Consider the following 16,063-nt stretch of genomic DNA (forward strand, 5'->3'; position numbering starts at 1 on the left):
TAAAATAGTATAGATGTTCAATCTGAATATATACATACATATAAATATAAATAAATGTGTGTGTATATATATCCCAGTTGTGATGTTAATAATTTTTACAAGGCTTAGGTAATGTGTATAAGTATGTTTTAACACTGCTCTTATTTCTTGAACATCTAAAGCTCTGGCATAGGATTAACTCAATGTCTACAAATTGCACAGTTCTTAGCTACTTAGTGAACTTCCCGATTTCACTAAATAAGCTGATTTACAACTTTGAGAAATTATTACAAATAATCATAACGATAGCTGTTTTTGAAAAATACTACTCTGTTCCAATTATTTCTACTTTCTCTGAATAAAACCTAGCCCTGGTCAGTAAGGATCCTCTGAAACTAAGCTGTCTGCAAACAGTGCTGTCCATGACTAAGGTGTGCATGCTGCTGAGAAAACCCCACTTGTATCTGCTGTACTAACGTCAGCGACCACAGCGTAAGGTCTCCCTAATGAACGGCTCACCCGTGCCGATAGAAGAGCCTCTTCAGCTTCAGTTCAGAGCAGTTCAACTGGGCCAGACCAATCAAGATCCCAGCTAGTGTGCCCTTGAAAAAAAAAATAAAGGCCTCATTAGTCTGTAAATTGAGAGACTCGTCATTTAAAATAGTTATTGTCTGGGAAAGTCAAAGCAATATTCACTAAGGAAGCTAAAACAAAATACAGAAAAACAACACATATTTTATAATAGGTAGGACCCAATTTATATCAAATTTTACTCATGGGGTCTTAAGCAAATGGTATTCAATTTACTTTAAAAACAATTACACTTTAAAATCGTGCACTTGCATATATAAAACTATGACAAAAAAATTATTTTTTTTTAAATTGAGTCCATTAGAAAAACAAATCAGATAATTTTGTGGAGAGTATAATTTTGTGGAGAGTATATTTATACAAAATTTAATTGAGTCCATAAGAAAAACAAATGAGATAATTTTGTAGAGAGTATATTTATACAAAATTTCCAAACCTGATCCATTGATACATGTTTGCCATGATAATCAAGCCGAATAGGAACTTCTGATGTGAATCTGAATTCTCTGAAGATAAAGGAAGAAAGAGATATTTATATTCAAGTTACTAGTAGTTGAAATTAGCTATAAATTAATTTGTTCAACTGGAGAATAAAAACAAAACCACAAAATGAATAAAAGAGAATGACTTTTAGCATTATATTTTCTTATAACATAACTAACCCAAATGTTAATAATCTTACAAATTTTATTTATTTTATTATATTTAAAATTTCTCACAAAAAAACTTTTCCTAGTTTAATAGTGTTCATCTTAAAAAAATGTATTCGGGCAGATATTTCTCAGTTATATAGGATGCAATTACGGGCAAGTCACGTTACCTCTTTGAGTCTAAATGTCTTTGTAAATAAATTTTTAAAATGCCACCTACACTGGTGAATTTTAGTGAGCATTCCTGAGATTAATGCTTGTAAACAGGATATCGGAATGCAAATATTGGGAATTCTTTGAGGATAGAATTACACACTGATGGCACACATCAAACACAAGGAGCTTGGAAAGGCTGAACTGCAAACGGACACTGGAAACATGTGTTCTACAGAATCAGTGTTGGTGATTAATCCTAAGCCATCCCACAGAGACCACTTAACCTCAGTAAAATGAAAATGCTGTATTCACGTCATCACCACAAGAAGGACATCTCCTGTCTTCTGAATACTATCTCCATTTGGTTCTCTGGGCAACAGCCCCTCAACACCTGCCTCTTCCTTTCTTACGTTTTTTCTCCATGGCACAAAATAGCATCCTTTGGTTATTTTTAAGTTCATTTAAATAGGGATTTTTCTCTACTCTGTTCACTGTGCCTAGAATAAAATGTGGCATATATATAGCAAATGTTCAACAAGTATTTGTTGAATAAGTAAATGTTGAATAAATGTTGGGGAGAACTTATTAGACCAGTGGTTCTCAACCTGTGGGTCGCGACCGCTTTGGCAGTTGAAGGACCCTTTCACAGGGGCCGCCTAAGACCATCCTGCATATCAGATATTCACATTACGATTCATAACAGTAGCAACACTACAGTTATGAAGTAGCAACGAAAATAATTTTATGGTTGGGTCACAACATGAGGAACTAACTGTATTTAAAGGGCCAGAAGGTTAAGAACCACAGTATTAGACCATCACTTGGAAAGTGCACTGAGTTTGGGATTAAGACTCGTATTCCAGTCCTGCCTCAGCCACTAACTGTGTGGTTTGGGCAAGTCAACTCACCTCCCTGGGTATTAGCTTCCTCTTTTCCACAGTGAGTAACTGGACTCTATCACTTATTCCCATCCCAGGGCCCTGGACCCTCTAGGACAGTGGTTCTCAACCTGTGGGTCGCGACCCTTTCACAGGGTTCGCCTAAGACCATCCTGCATATCAGATATTTACATGACGATTCATAACAGTAGCAACATTACAGTTATGAAGTAGCAACGAAAATAATTTTATGGTTGGGTCACAACATGAGGAACTGTATTTAAAGGGCCAGAAGGTTGAGAACCACTGCTCTAGGAGCTTTTGAGAATAGAAATAGAAATCTGCAAGCTATTTGACACAGTCTAATGGAAAAACAAACATTTACTGGGTAAGTAAGGCTACTTACTATACTGCAGAAAGCCACTGCTTTCCAATACTATCATGAAAGTGCACCGTGGAACGAGGAAGGCTGAGGGACCTTGAGCATTAGCAGGACTGACGCTAAGCACCAATTGTTCATGCTGAGATAGTGGTGGTTTGAAGCAATTTCCTGACCTGATAGCCTCCAAGTAAATGTTTACTGGACCTTACTAATCTTTACTGACCTTAGAGACAGTCTGTCTGCTACCTGTTTGCCGTGCTTTACTGAGGGCAAGATGTGTATCTAAAACTGAATAAAAAGCGGATAAGCCCAGGTCTCAGTGTGTCTCTTCAAGAAAGAGGCTCCACCTGGCCCCCAATGCCTTCTAAATTCCTATTTCTTGTATAGGATTTTCATTTGTGCGTCGGCCCCTTCTGAACCCCGCCATGAAGGTCGCGGCATCTGGTGCCATGAACAGGGACTGGAGGAGAAGATTGGCCCGAGCGAAAAACGAAGTGAAAAAGGAAAAGCGGAAATTCACCGGAAAGGTGGGAAGTTCACCGCGCACAAAGCCCATGCCAGCTCCGCAGTTGCAACTGTAAGTGGATGGGGACGTTTTTAATCAGCCAGGTTATACTGGGGAAGAATTCGAGTAAAAGGCAAAAACATCATTGTACATTTTTAGCTTGCATGCTCAAGGATAAAGGAATTAAGGTGTCAAAAGGTCCTCTCTTAAATCAGGCTCAAGGAAAAGGAGTGCCCTTGTCATCTTTAACTATGCGGGCTCTTGTTTGACTGCATTATGCCCACTTCGTATTGGGGATCAACAGTCTGTCACACCTAAGGCCCCGGACCCTCCGCCTCTGGTGTGGGAAGGCTCCCCAGCTGGAGAAAATGGGCTAACAGTCCTTTCACAAAAGGACTCCTTAATGCTCTGTCTGAAAATTACCATCTGACGCCTTGGGACTGGCGGGTTTTAGCTAAAACTTTAGACGCCAGTCAGTGCTGTGGAGAGCAGGATAGGGTGAGATCTGTGAACAACAGGCTGAGGTCTAGGCCGCATTCTGGCTGTAAGTCCCAGGCCATGTAAAACATCGGAAAGATCCATAAAAAGAACTATGATTTATTAAGTCTTGTCTATGCGTTATGCGTGCTTGTAAATATCATATATATGAGTGTCTGTTAATTATTGTTTTAACTGTCTTTGTTGTTTGCTTTAATTCGTTTATTGTTAGTCTATTAAGCATGCCTTTAATTTATTTTAATAGAAAAGAAAGAGTAAATGGCCAGGCCATTACTAAATTTCCCCAGAGCAAACAGGATGTGGGGTGGGGGGAGAGAATATGAGCGATACGTGTGGCTGATAACACAGGTCCTAGGAAAACTCCCTAGACAAAGGGAGGCAACTAAAAAAGGCCCCAGCCATTAATTACTAGGTCTCTTGGTGATCCTGTAAAATGGACGCCCGCTCTCGGGAGTGTTCTTAAAAGTCCCATTTTTGTCACGTTTTTGTTTCCCAGTCCCTCATTTGAAATTTGAATAAATAAGCCATTTCTTACAGTTTGGAGACTTCTATGCCCATGAAGAGAAAAAGGCTAGCTTAAGAGAAGGCGCACCCCGCCGGATTTTGGGTGGCCTCTTGGCCTAAGCCCATCTCTTCACGGATGCTATAGAACAGGCCGCAGACTGTTTTTCTTTAGGAGATGGTGAAAATGACACAAGGAAAATATACAGGCTGGGTTTGGGCAACAAAATTAGTGTTTCCATAATAATGGGTAGTTCTTGGATAATAATAGACCACATTCTAAGGTTGCCTCCCAGGTCCTGGGGGCACTTCTGTTTTTATAAAGGAAAATAAAATAAAATAATACTTTAACATTAAAGCAACTGAAAGCCTGTAAGTTATCTCTGTTACAGAATTTGCCAAGGAAAATGCTTTGGGTAATAATTGGCTTTAAAATCTCAAAGTTGTTAAGGCGAAATATATATAACTAAAATGAAGAGTAGATGGTAAAAAATCTTTTTCAGTGGTAATTACATATTTGTGCGTCGGCCCCTCCTTCAGATCCTGAACCCCGCTGCAAAGATCACAGCACTATACAAGCTAAAAAGTGTCAAATTTCATTGCTTTCAGTCCAGAATTTTAACAACTCAATTTCTTTTACATCAGATATCCAGTATTCACAAAAACAAGACTGATTCCTGGATCTTCCCAATCCTCATATTCCGTTTTTTTAATCTTTCAGCAGTATACATAATATTTAAAACACAAAGTCTAATCTCAGAACTCAGAGGGAAAGACAGAGTTTGGGGGCACTGATGCCGTGGGCGAGGAGCACAGAGAACCAGCGGAGGAAGCTCATTGTGCCTCACAACACAGGTGGGTTGGATCTTCACTCTTTTCCTTCCAACAGAGCCAGGCTCCTCCCTACCACCAAGGATCAGGAAGGAAGGACGATGGGGAATGAATGGGTCTGGAAAGGAGGGACACACTCCATGTGTACAGCAGGGCAGCAGTCCGAGCAGACAGCAGCACAGGGACCTGGGCTTCCTGGTCGTGCCAGCTTAGCCAGGGAGGGCAGGGACAGGAAAGACACAACAGCGATGGGGGAGGGCAGACAGAGAAACTAGACAGAAAATTCCCACAAGAAAAAGGGGAGGAGTGTTGAAGTCGAGGTGAGTAAAGGAAAAGAGAAAAAGGACAGCACCGTGTTGGAGAACCAAGAAGCCATTCAGTGACCAGAAAGAGGGACAGGAGAGGAAAAGAGGAAGCAGCTAGGAGGAAAAGGAAACTCCTGCTACAGAACCAAGAGAGAGATGAGCCTCAACCAGGTTACCACCTGTAAAATGGGAGATGGAGGTTGGTGGGACAGCGATAAACAAATACACAGTTGATGATTTGGCAGTGAGGAGAGAAGCTGATGCAACCTCATGACTACCCTACACAGCGTGTTAAAGAACCACCTTCACAACTCCAAAGAACTTTGTTAGCAAAATTAAACGACTTACCTAAAAAACACAGGCTGGTCACTAAACGAGGCTTCTTCAGCCGCGAAGTCCTTTTCTTCCTCCCCGTTCGCCACTTCCGCTGAATTGGCACTGTCGTTTGGGGAAGGTGGCTTTGGCCCAGAGAAAGAAAGCACTAGACTTGGCTCCTTCGAGGTACTCAGGTGCCTTGGCACACTGCAGGTGACGTCAGCGCCGGGAGACTTCTTCACTGGAAGGGTAACCGCACGTCAGGAACACAGGCTATGCTTCCGTAGAGCCCCATACATCAATCTAGCTTTAAGTGGTTTTGCTACATTTCACTTAATGAACACAATTAACTGCGACAGAAAAATGACTTTCACCTTTTAAATGATTACTTTTACATAAATTACATTTGCATAATTTAATAAAAAATAAACACAACTCATTTATATAAATGAAAATGAAGACTACATAAGTACATTCTCAAAAAGGCCTCATAACAGTCAATCCAAGTACTTGTTATAGACTTTTCAGCTACATGTTTAGTACCTTCTGGATCTGGAGCCATTAGAAGCTCTACTTCTGTAGATAGGCTTGTGAAGAAATCCTTCAGGAAGAACAAGGCATCCTAAAATTGAGAGATGTAGTTACAATATTTGGTAGCACACAAAAAATTTGACTGGCAATTCCAAAGACTCTGACTGACTACAGATCACACTTGTAAGAAGTATAAATAACAAGTTAGGAGGGTGTTTTTCCAGGTAACATGGCAGATGGGACTGAAGAACAAGCAGTTGGTTCGACAGCACTGGAAATACACTCTGGTCTGCAGGAGGGTAGTGGGTTCATGCCTTGCTCATTAGATTATGCATTACACTTACATATTTTACATATTATTTACATTACATATGTTTATTACATATTACTATATATGTGTATGTCTCTAATCTCAAGTAGTAAACAGTTAATAGTATATGAAATGTTATTCCTTGGCCACTAGGAGATATTTTCAATGCTATGTTTTTTTAAATATGCCTGCCTTCAAAAAGCAGAGAAAATTAATAAATGTGCTCTTAAAAAAATGAAGACTAAGAGACAGTGATTTACCCATTTTTACTACAAATGCACAAAACACCAGACAAAGGGATGCTAATCAAGTCTTTTAAAATGTCCTCAGAATTTTTTTTTGTTTTGTTATTTATGCTAAACTCTAAAATTCATAAGTCAAACAACCCAATTTTGAAACTAGCAACACAGGCCCAGGCCAGGTGGCTCAGTTGATTGGAGTGTTGTCCCATGCACCAAAAGGGTCGCGGGTTCAACTCCCAGTCAGGGCACATACCTAGGTTGCGGGTTTGATCTCCGGTTGGGGCATGTACAGGAGGCAACCGATTGTTGTTGCTCTCTCACATCAATAGTTCTCTCTCTCTTTCTTTCTAAAGATCAATACAGACATATCCTCAGATGAGAATTAAAATTTTAAAAAAACTAGCAACACAGAGATTTACAGTGGTTGCACCATGTAAACCAGTAAGTAAATGAGGAAACAAACTGTGGAATACCCATACAACGAAATACTAATCAGCAATAAAAATGAACAGACTGCTATATACATGGTAGCACACAGCCTACATGAATCTCACGGACACAATGTTGGAGAGGAAGCCAGATACAATTCCACTGACAAGAAGCTGTGGAAAGGTAGCTGATCTGTGGTGGTGTAAATGAAGTCAGTGGTTGCTCTGGAGTGGTGGAGACTGACTACAAAGGGACATGAGTGGACTTTGTAGGACACAGAAAATGTTTTATATTTCAATTGGTGTCGTAGTTACTCAAGTGTGTATTTGTCAAGCTCTGTGCATTTATTATATGCAAATTATACTTCAATACAATCAATTTTTTAAACTTAAAAATTTGGTTTTTTATGTATGCTACACTTGAACTACAAAATATTTATTTCTAGCATTAAGGTCGTATGATAGAAGATATTAATAGTGCAATATGACCAAGTGTTAAAAAATTACTTTTCAGGTCGTTCTCAGGCAATTAAGCAATGATGCTGAAAAACCACAAATGTGCATGCGAACTGGTCCTGCCACATATTCAGCATCGCCAGCCTCAGCTGGGCATTTACTTATCCTTCCCCAATGGCCTTACCTCTCCTCTCAGATCCTGCTTTCACAAAGATCTTAATGTGGCTGACTCCATTGCACTCAAGGCCCACGCAAATGTCCCCTCCCCCAGACAGCCTTTCCTGATCACCTCTCACTCTTCCAACTGCACCCCCCACACACACACCTGGCCTTGGAGCCCTCTGCTGGTGGGGCACCTCACCCTAAGCCCACCTTTATCACTTGTAGTCCCCATAGGTGTTAAGTCATAGTTTATGTTGGTCTCGCCACACCACACAGAGACCTTTGGGAATAAAATGTTTATTCATCTTTGTACCCCCGGCATCCTAGTACAGAACCTGGGACGTGGCTGGCATTCAGCAAATGACTTGGAATTAATTAGCATATCTTCCTTACACAGATTTCCAGGTGGTACAATACTAAAATGAATACTAGACTAGGAGAGTCAGGAAATCTGGCCCCTTCATATTTTGGACCTCAAACTACCTAGATCTATAACCTTCATCATCTATTCACCCCCCTAGATGGAGATCACCCCATGCACCTAGCTTTCTGCCTACCCCATGGGCACACTGAACTTTGGAGGCAATTGTATGGAACTCCATCAGCAATGCAGCTTTTATTTTTATTTTGTTAATATATTTTTATTGATTTCAGAGAGGAAGGGAGAGGGAGAGAGAGATAGAAACATCAATGATGAGAGAGAATCATTGATCAGTTGCCTCCTGCACGCCCCACACTGGGGATCAAGCCTGCAACCTGGGCATGTGCCCTTGACCAGAATCGAACCTGGGACCCTTCAGTCCGTAGGCCAACACTCTATCCTCTGAGTCAAACCAGCTAGGGCAGCGATGCAGCTTTTTAAAAACATGAGAAAACAATGTGTTGCTTTCATACTTACTATCTATGAGTCAGTGAAGACAAATAAAAGAGAGATATGCTTGGTAAGAAAAATATTACTCAAAGCATTATCATTCATCAACTGATTTGCTTTCAAAAGGAAAAATGAAGAACACAAATATTTGGTTTTCTATTCAGACGACCACTTGCTATCTCAAAATACGGTGTATCAATCTTAGAAGCTGCAAACTAGGAAGGTTTTTTTAATCAATAACATACCCCCTGAGGCTGACATATTTGTAGCATGGCTTTGTTTCCCAGGCTTCAGAGCGGGGGACTTATTCCCCATTCCTCCTCAATTTAGTCACATCATTTATTTCCCTGACTGTCTTCTCTAAGATTAACATTTTCCCACTTTAAAATCATAATGCATTACAGTTCTAAAGAAGAAATTAAGCTCAATATTAAAGAGAAAAGTCTATTAAAGAAAATTGGGCTTGCTAAGTCTGGTGAAGTCGTGCCATAAAGATGTACCTTGCTCAAATCCGTGCTCACATGTGATTTCCAGAGATGGAATTTCCCATAAATACTTCATCATATTCCTACTAGGACAATGTATGGATAAGTTAAATTAAAATATGGGTACCAAGAGGTATTATTCTCATAATGAGAAAGCATAAATCTAAAGTTCTCCTTGGTAAGTCTGACCCAGCTTGGAAGCTACAAATATTAATGAAAAGTTGTGCTAAACATCTGTTTTACATATTCTCTAAGATATGTCTATATTTTGTTTATAATATAAATATTATTTAAGCTTATTCCTAAATATATTATTTAAATAAAAAAAATCAACATTACTGTCAATATTAAGTGAACAAATAATGTTACCATCCCACACATACTCTACATTCAAACCTGAGCTCACCCCAATATAAGGTATAAAAGGAGGGTTTGGCTAAGTGGATAGATCGTCGACCTGTGGACTGAAGGGTCCTGGGTTCAATTCCGATCAAGGGTACATGCCCAGATTGTGGGTTCAATCCCCAGTGTGTGGTGTGCAGGAGGCAGCTGATCAATGATTCTCTCTCATCATTGATGTTTCTGTCTCTCCCTCTCCCTGTCTCTCTGAAATAAAACACATATACACACATACATTAATAAAATAAAATAAAATAAAATAAAATAAAATAAAATAAAATAAAATAAAATAAAATAAAATAAAATAAAGGAGGGTTTATTATTTCAGAGGCAGATTCTTTTTAAAGCCCCGTTTATTTTCTTCAGCCGTTATATGATCTTTAACATTCTGTGCCAGGCACCAAGCGAAGCATTTTACATACACTAGTCTCATTTAATCCTCTTTGTTTAAAAAATGATGCTATATGTATTACTTTAATTTTATTAATGAAGAAACTGAGGCTTGAATAAGTTAAGTAACTTAGCCAACGCCACACAACAGGTAAAAGAGAGCTCAGATTTAAACCCAGGTTTGACTCCAACCCTATGCTCGTCACCACTACAGTGCACCACTACAAAGCATCATATTGTCGTATACCTTGAATACAGTCTGCAGAAGAGGCACCAACTATGGTTTTAACAGCAATTCGGCCCAAAGCAAAACCTAGAATAACTTGATGGGATGCTTGTTGGAATATGGGAAACAGGATTCATGTCTTTCCATGAATCTCTGTTGTCTGTGACCTGTTCTCGTGCCAATTTACTACTTTGTCATTTTACCCAGGGCAGAGGAACTGTTTTCCAGATGCTGCGAGTAAGACTCAAGCTTTATATCTTTCAATCATATCTCAGGGCTTCCTTTAAGACTCTGAAAACACCTGCACATCTGAATGAGAAGTGTGTCCGTAAGAATTAGAACTAGAAGCAGGTTCAAGAGCTATGTCATGCAGACCCTGAGGAGGAGACTGGGGATAACATCTAGGACGATTATACACCAACAGTTCAGATTCCAAAAGCCTAAGAAACCTGCCCTGCTCTTTACCAGCAGAAGTCTGCGTTAATTATCCAACTTTCATAAAGGTTAAATAGTAAGCATTTGATTCTTAAGTCTCTCATTCCGAATGTGGGATGTGTATTTCACCGTAGTCCCATGAGTTATGAGTGTAGTGCCTACCTGGTCGATATTGAGGCGAAGTGGCATCAGTGACACTCGTAAGCAGCACTCCTGAGGTGACCTGCCCGACTCTGGGCGCACGTGTAATGCTTTCACTGTCAACTACAAGACAAAAGGGAGAGAATATCCCCAATGATATTAAGACATTGCTCTCATTTTAAAAAAAACAAAGGAAAAGAATTATATTCCTAGACCAGAAAGTGGAACTGTTTACTCTCTTTCCTTAAAGCCTGAATCAAACTTTTCTGGGTCACACACTCCCTCAAGAATCTGATGAAAGATATGGATGCTTTTTATTTTTTTAAATATATTTTATTGATTTTTTACAGAGAGGAAGGGAGAGAGATAGAGAGTTAGAAACATCGATGAGAGAGAAACATCGATCAGCTGCCTCCTGCACATCTCCTACTGGGAATGTGCCTGCAACCCAGGTACATGCCCCTGACCGGAATCGAACCTGGGACCTTTCAGTCCGCAGGCCGACGCTCTATCCACTGAGCCAAACCGGCTTCGGCTGGATGCTTTTTAGAGAGAAAAAAGCACATGGTGCTGCCGTGCAGTCTCAGGAGGCTACAGGCCCCGGAGCTAAGCCCAGTCCATACTCCAGAGCCAGCTCCATGACGCTTTCACCCAGGAGTCCTCACTAATCATTTCTGCTCCACTACACTTTTTAAAGTGTTAGAAATCGGAACCCTTCAAGCAATCCTAACTACTCTGTACAGATTGCTATGGACTTCCGGTTTCCCTCAGCTATCATCATGTTGACGAATTTAGTGAATGGACCCTAGAAGTGACAAGCAAAGTAATTTTTAAACCATAAAACTTTAAGCAGCATATTTAAAAGGGGTTTTCATATTAAATTGGGTAAAGATACCTGGTAATTTTCCCCAATCTAAATCTTCTGCAGTTATCTATAAAATAAAAGCCCAGGGCCGTTATGGTGGAATGACCAGAATGACCGGTCACTATGATGCGCACTGATCACCAGAGGGCAGATGCTCAATGCAGGAGCTGCCCCCTGGTGGTCAGTGCGCTCCCACAATGAGAGCGCTGCCCAGCAAGAAGCTGGGCTCACGGCTGGTGAGCACAGCGGAGATGGCAGGAGCCTCCCCTGCTTCAGCAGAGCTAAGGAGCAGTGAGCCAAGTGGTAAGAAACGAGCAGGCGGGCGGTAAGGAGCGAGCAGGCGAGCGGTTAGGAGGGAGCAGGCGGGCAGTTAGGAGCAAGGGTTCGAAAATCCCCCGAGGGGTCCCGGATTGCGAGAGGGCGCAGGCCGGCCTGAGGGCCCCCTGACCCCGCACAAATATCATGCATTGGGCCTCTAGTATATAATAAAAACACTTTTCTAAACTTCAGATAACAAAAATATCAAGTTTCCAATCTTACCATGTTGGAATGAGCTTTGCGAGGCATTTCCTTGCTGCAATACAGGTACAAGAACTTGTTCATCTGTGACGTGGCCAGCCGGTCTCGAATCTCAAGGTCCTGCACGAGGAACACCTGCCGGGAGACTGGGTGCTCTAAGAGGCTGGGGTCGCACTCCGGCATGCATGGTGGGTAGACCTCATGCTGAAACTTCACCTTCACAGACAGGAGAAGGAACACAGGGCCATCTTGACATTTTATTTAAATTAGATTTTCTCTTTGCAATGCAAAATATCACTCATCTCATTCTTTGAATTCTCAGCTTTCAATTCCACTTTCATGGAGTGTACCGTTCCTTCATTTATTTGCTCACTTAGGTACCGATCTGTATGTTCCCTACACACGAGGATAAGCTTGACTTGACATTTCTTATGAGACCTTGGCAAAATCCCCATCCTTCCCAAGCCAAACTCTCAAGAGGAATAAGACATACAATTACCCTCTTGTACTCATGAACTTGCAACTTGCCTGCAAAGGAATCAATGACAGCAGGTTCAAGTTCCAAAGTGGGCAAGGATACAATTAAACACATGGAATTGGCATCATTCTACCTCCACATTAAGCACCCTAATATATGACCCTCAGCACAATCCCAAACAAGCTGGCAGAATTAAATGCATATGAAGTCACTGGGGGCCTGGCCCCACGGTGTGGGTCTAGACGTCCACAGAGGACCTGACGTGTGCTGCCCAACGCAGGCATCCCCAGACAGAGACTGCAGGCATGGCCCCCAGTGTGGTCCGGGGAAAGCAGGATCAGAATCCCCTGAGAACTCATTAAAAATACCTATTCAAGGGCCCTACCTCAGCCCTACCAAATCAGAGACTTTGGGGCCCAGCAGCCTGTTTTAATAAGCCCTCACGGGGGTTCTCAGGCTTGCACATGGGAGGACGGGGTGCACTAATGAGCCCTCGCTAATGCTCCCACTCCCGTGGAACTTTCTCTTCAAAATGCCATCTTACCTTGCTTAACTGTATTTCCATTAAAAAGTCATGGTTTCTTCCTTTGCCCCCGCATACCATATTACGCCCATGTCTTGTGGGCGTGTGAGAAGGTGAACTGTGGGGACTACTATAATTGAAAAAGAAAAACCTTTTGTTACAGGAATATTCAAAGAAAGGTAATGAATAACCACAGAAAAATAACAAGCTGAACAGAGAGTAAGATACACAGCTGTCAGGAAGATAACACTGCCACACACTGTATGACTATAAATCAGAAGCACAGCTTTCATACTTTGGAGACACTGTGAGCATGCACTTTACTGTACTGCCCTGACGGCAATCGCCTGCTAGCTAAACAGGAAAACCTAACTATGATGCTGGCGTTCAGATCACAGGACAGACTTGGAAATGAGACTTCCTTATAAGTTCCCGGTCACTTCAGAAACCCCTGACAGTTAGAGTACCAGTCCTAGAAATCCCAATGAATAGACAAAGAACTACAGTAAATTCACAAGTGTTTAAAAATTACTTTTAAATACAAACAGTCACTACACTGTTGTGCCAAGGTTACCACCTCCTGATGCCTTTTCTCTCCCGCTACCTGGTCCTCTATGCAGTTCTCTAGCTCAACCGAGTGATGCACATGTTTAACAAGGACTTCGGGAGCATTGACACCGCTGCGTGCCGAGCGGGGTGCTGGAGATTCAGGGGCGTGCATGGTCCCTACCTCCTGGTGCACACACTTCACTGCCCTCAGTTGCTCACACAACTCTCTCTCCACTTCGAACCCAGGGTAGGGTCGGGTTACACTCATTTTAGTGAATGTGCCCCTAACACAGGTTCTGGCACATGGTAGGTGCCCAAAAAATGTTGCTCACTGGAGAGCACTTAAGTCACCACATTTTAGTAAAAATACAAACACTGCACATAAGTTTACAAAATGGAAAACTCTAACACTACCATTTACAGAGTGATACAAATTGCAGATTTTTAATGCTACTTTATTAATAATTCTTCAAACGATAATCCTGCCAAACAAACTTACATAGAAATGAATTTAACTTACATGTAACTTTTAGCTGGAGAAGTAGGAGGGGCTGTTCCAAAATCCTTTCCTCCATAAAGATGCCAAACAAGAGAGACTTCTTTAACAACATACCGGACGACGGGAACGGGGAAGTGCAAGGGGGCTCTGCTCGCATCCGTCTTCTTAACGGGCAGACTGAAGTAATTATCTCTTATCACAATTGCATCTTCAGCCATTATTTTTACAACTGGCTCTTCTTCCTTCTCCTGAAACACAGAAACGGGTAACACAGACTGTCTTAGCCGAGTAAAAATCACTGATTATGTTGCCTGTCTCAAAGGGATGTACTGATCTGCATCCTTTCTAGGGATTTTAATACATAAAACAGAATAATAGTCCTGACATTAATCATCACAGAAGATATTCTGCATTATTAGCCAAAAAGTGGACTCTCTGTTCTATGCAAAGTACTCCATAAGGATTTTTTATAATCTATAATTTGGCTTTTACTATGTGACTGGCAATAAAGAGGCAGGTGTGTGTGTATGTGTGTGTGTGTGTGTGTGTGTAGGGGGGGGGGGGGGTTCTTTAATTCAAAGTCAATACTGCATTCCAAATCTGACCTACTTCGACATCCTGACCAAATTATCATGTTCTTCATAATGAGATTATCATGAATTTGATTGCTTTCACTTTTTTTTTTAATTCCCCAGAACTTAGTCAAATAAATACACTCACCTACTAAGTTAGTACTAGGAAGTTTAAAACATATATGCGCTAAATAGCGATGCATTTTGAATAGGGTTCAATTCTAGCACCAATGCTTAACCATTTTGGTTAGTGAACTGTGGATTCAGTAAAAGCAGCCCATGCTTATTAAATGTGAGTATGACTCTAAAATGGAAATTATATCAACCAACCACCAGCCTTCACACAAAGCACATCTGACCTCTCCCAGGTGTTGGACTAGCAACTCTGTGCAGCAGCCCTTTCTGTCATGAAACTCCCCAGCCTTCCTACACATGACATCTGTAGTTCAATTAACTACGAAGGAGATTTTGCAAATATAGAGCATTCTTCTGAGTCCTTGAGAGATGTGTCACAGAAATAGCAAAGCGTAACAAACATTTACATAGCATCAATGGTAAATTATAAAACAAAGTAATTCCGAACAATAAAAAGTTAAAATCTTAATCTTTTGGGGCCTTTGATCAATTTGATTTTTAGCGCTATCTTAAAGCCTCAATTATGCTATCAATTTATTACCTGAACGGTTGCCCTTGGTGCAAAGAGAATGCAAAAGTCATCGTTTTCAGTGGACACCCCTGGCACTGCGTCACTAATCAAGTGCGGGGTGAAGGAGGCATAAGTGGGGCCGGGCTCCTGGGACACATTCCCACTCTCATCTGGAAACAGGAAGAGGTCTGAACAACATGGCTCCTGAATGTGACATTTTTCATCCAAAACACCTAGGCAGAAAGATGACAGTGTTCAGTTTTGGCACAGGCTGAAACATCAACAACAACATAACAAAAATAAGCATTTTAACCATGTGTCAGAGACACAGTATGTTGAACGCTTTCACCTGCAAAATCTCACTTTTTTTCACAATTCCCCTCTGGCTGCTGACAAAAAGACTAAGAATAAGTTTGAAGCTCCCTGAGAAAAGAGTAAACGATGGGTTCATGAAGTGCAGGCTCCTCCTGGCTATCTGTGCTGGAGGAGCTCAGGAATTCGGCAGCAGCGGTTAGTGGTGACTGGAGTTTGGTTTTAGCCAGAATCTCATATTGACAATCCTGTCCTGTGGGTAGAGCTCTGCAAGAAACCCATTCAACAATATAGCAAGAGCAGGGAAGCGAATGTACCCAGCAACATCACCTAAAACTACAGGTACTCTCTGCTCATGGAGGGGTGGGAAACAGCAGTCAGGCAGGCCTCCACGTGACTCCGAGCCACAAAAAGACGGCTTCTTGGGGTGCTG

At 41.3% G+C, this 16,063-nt stretch overlaps 1 protein-coding gene across 1 annotated transcript in view; it reads right to left on the reverse strand.

The window, feature by feature from the left end:
* Positions 1–16,063, reverse strand: part of ATG2B (autophagy related 2B) — a 73,094-nt gene that overhangs the window by 4,590 nt on the left and 52,441 nt on the right. Inside the window, exons 30-38 of the mRNA XM_070412634.1 lie at positions 15,349–15,551; positions 14,122–14,348; positions 13,074–13,182; positions 12,073–12,267; positions 10,689–10,790; positions 6,135–6,213; positions 5,625–5,832; positions 1,007–1,076; positions 499–581 (exon numbers count right to left, since the gene is read on the reverse strand). Coding sequence (XP_070268735.1) covers positions 499–581; positions 1,007–1,076; positions 5,625–5,832; positions 6,135–6,213; positions 10,689–10,790; positions 12,073–12,267; positions 13,074–13,182; positions 14,122–14,348; positions 15,349–15,551 — 1,276 coding nt within the window. The remainder of the gene's footprint in view (positions 1–498; positions 582–1,006; positions 1,077–5,624; positions 5,833–6,134; positions 6,214–10,688; positions 10,791–12,072; positions 12,268–13,073; positions 13,183–14,121; positions 14,349–15,348; positions 15,552–16,063) is intronic.

This window comes from Myotis yumanensis, unplaced genomic scaffold (genome assembly GCF_028538775.1).
Source record: "Myotis yumanensis isolate MYYU_CA2020_CCGP unplaced genomic scaffold, mMyoYum1.0.hap1 SCAF_1, whole genome shotgun sequence".
NCBI classification, from domain to species: Eukaryota; Metazoa; Chordata; class Mammalia; order Chiroptera; family Vespertilionidae; genus Myotis; species Myotis yumanensis.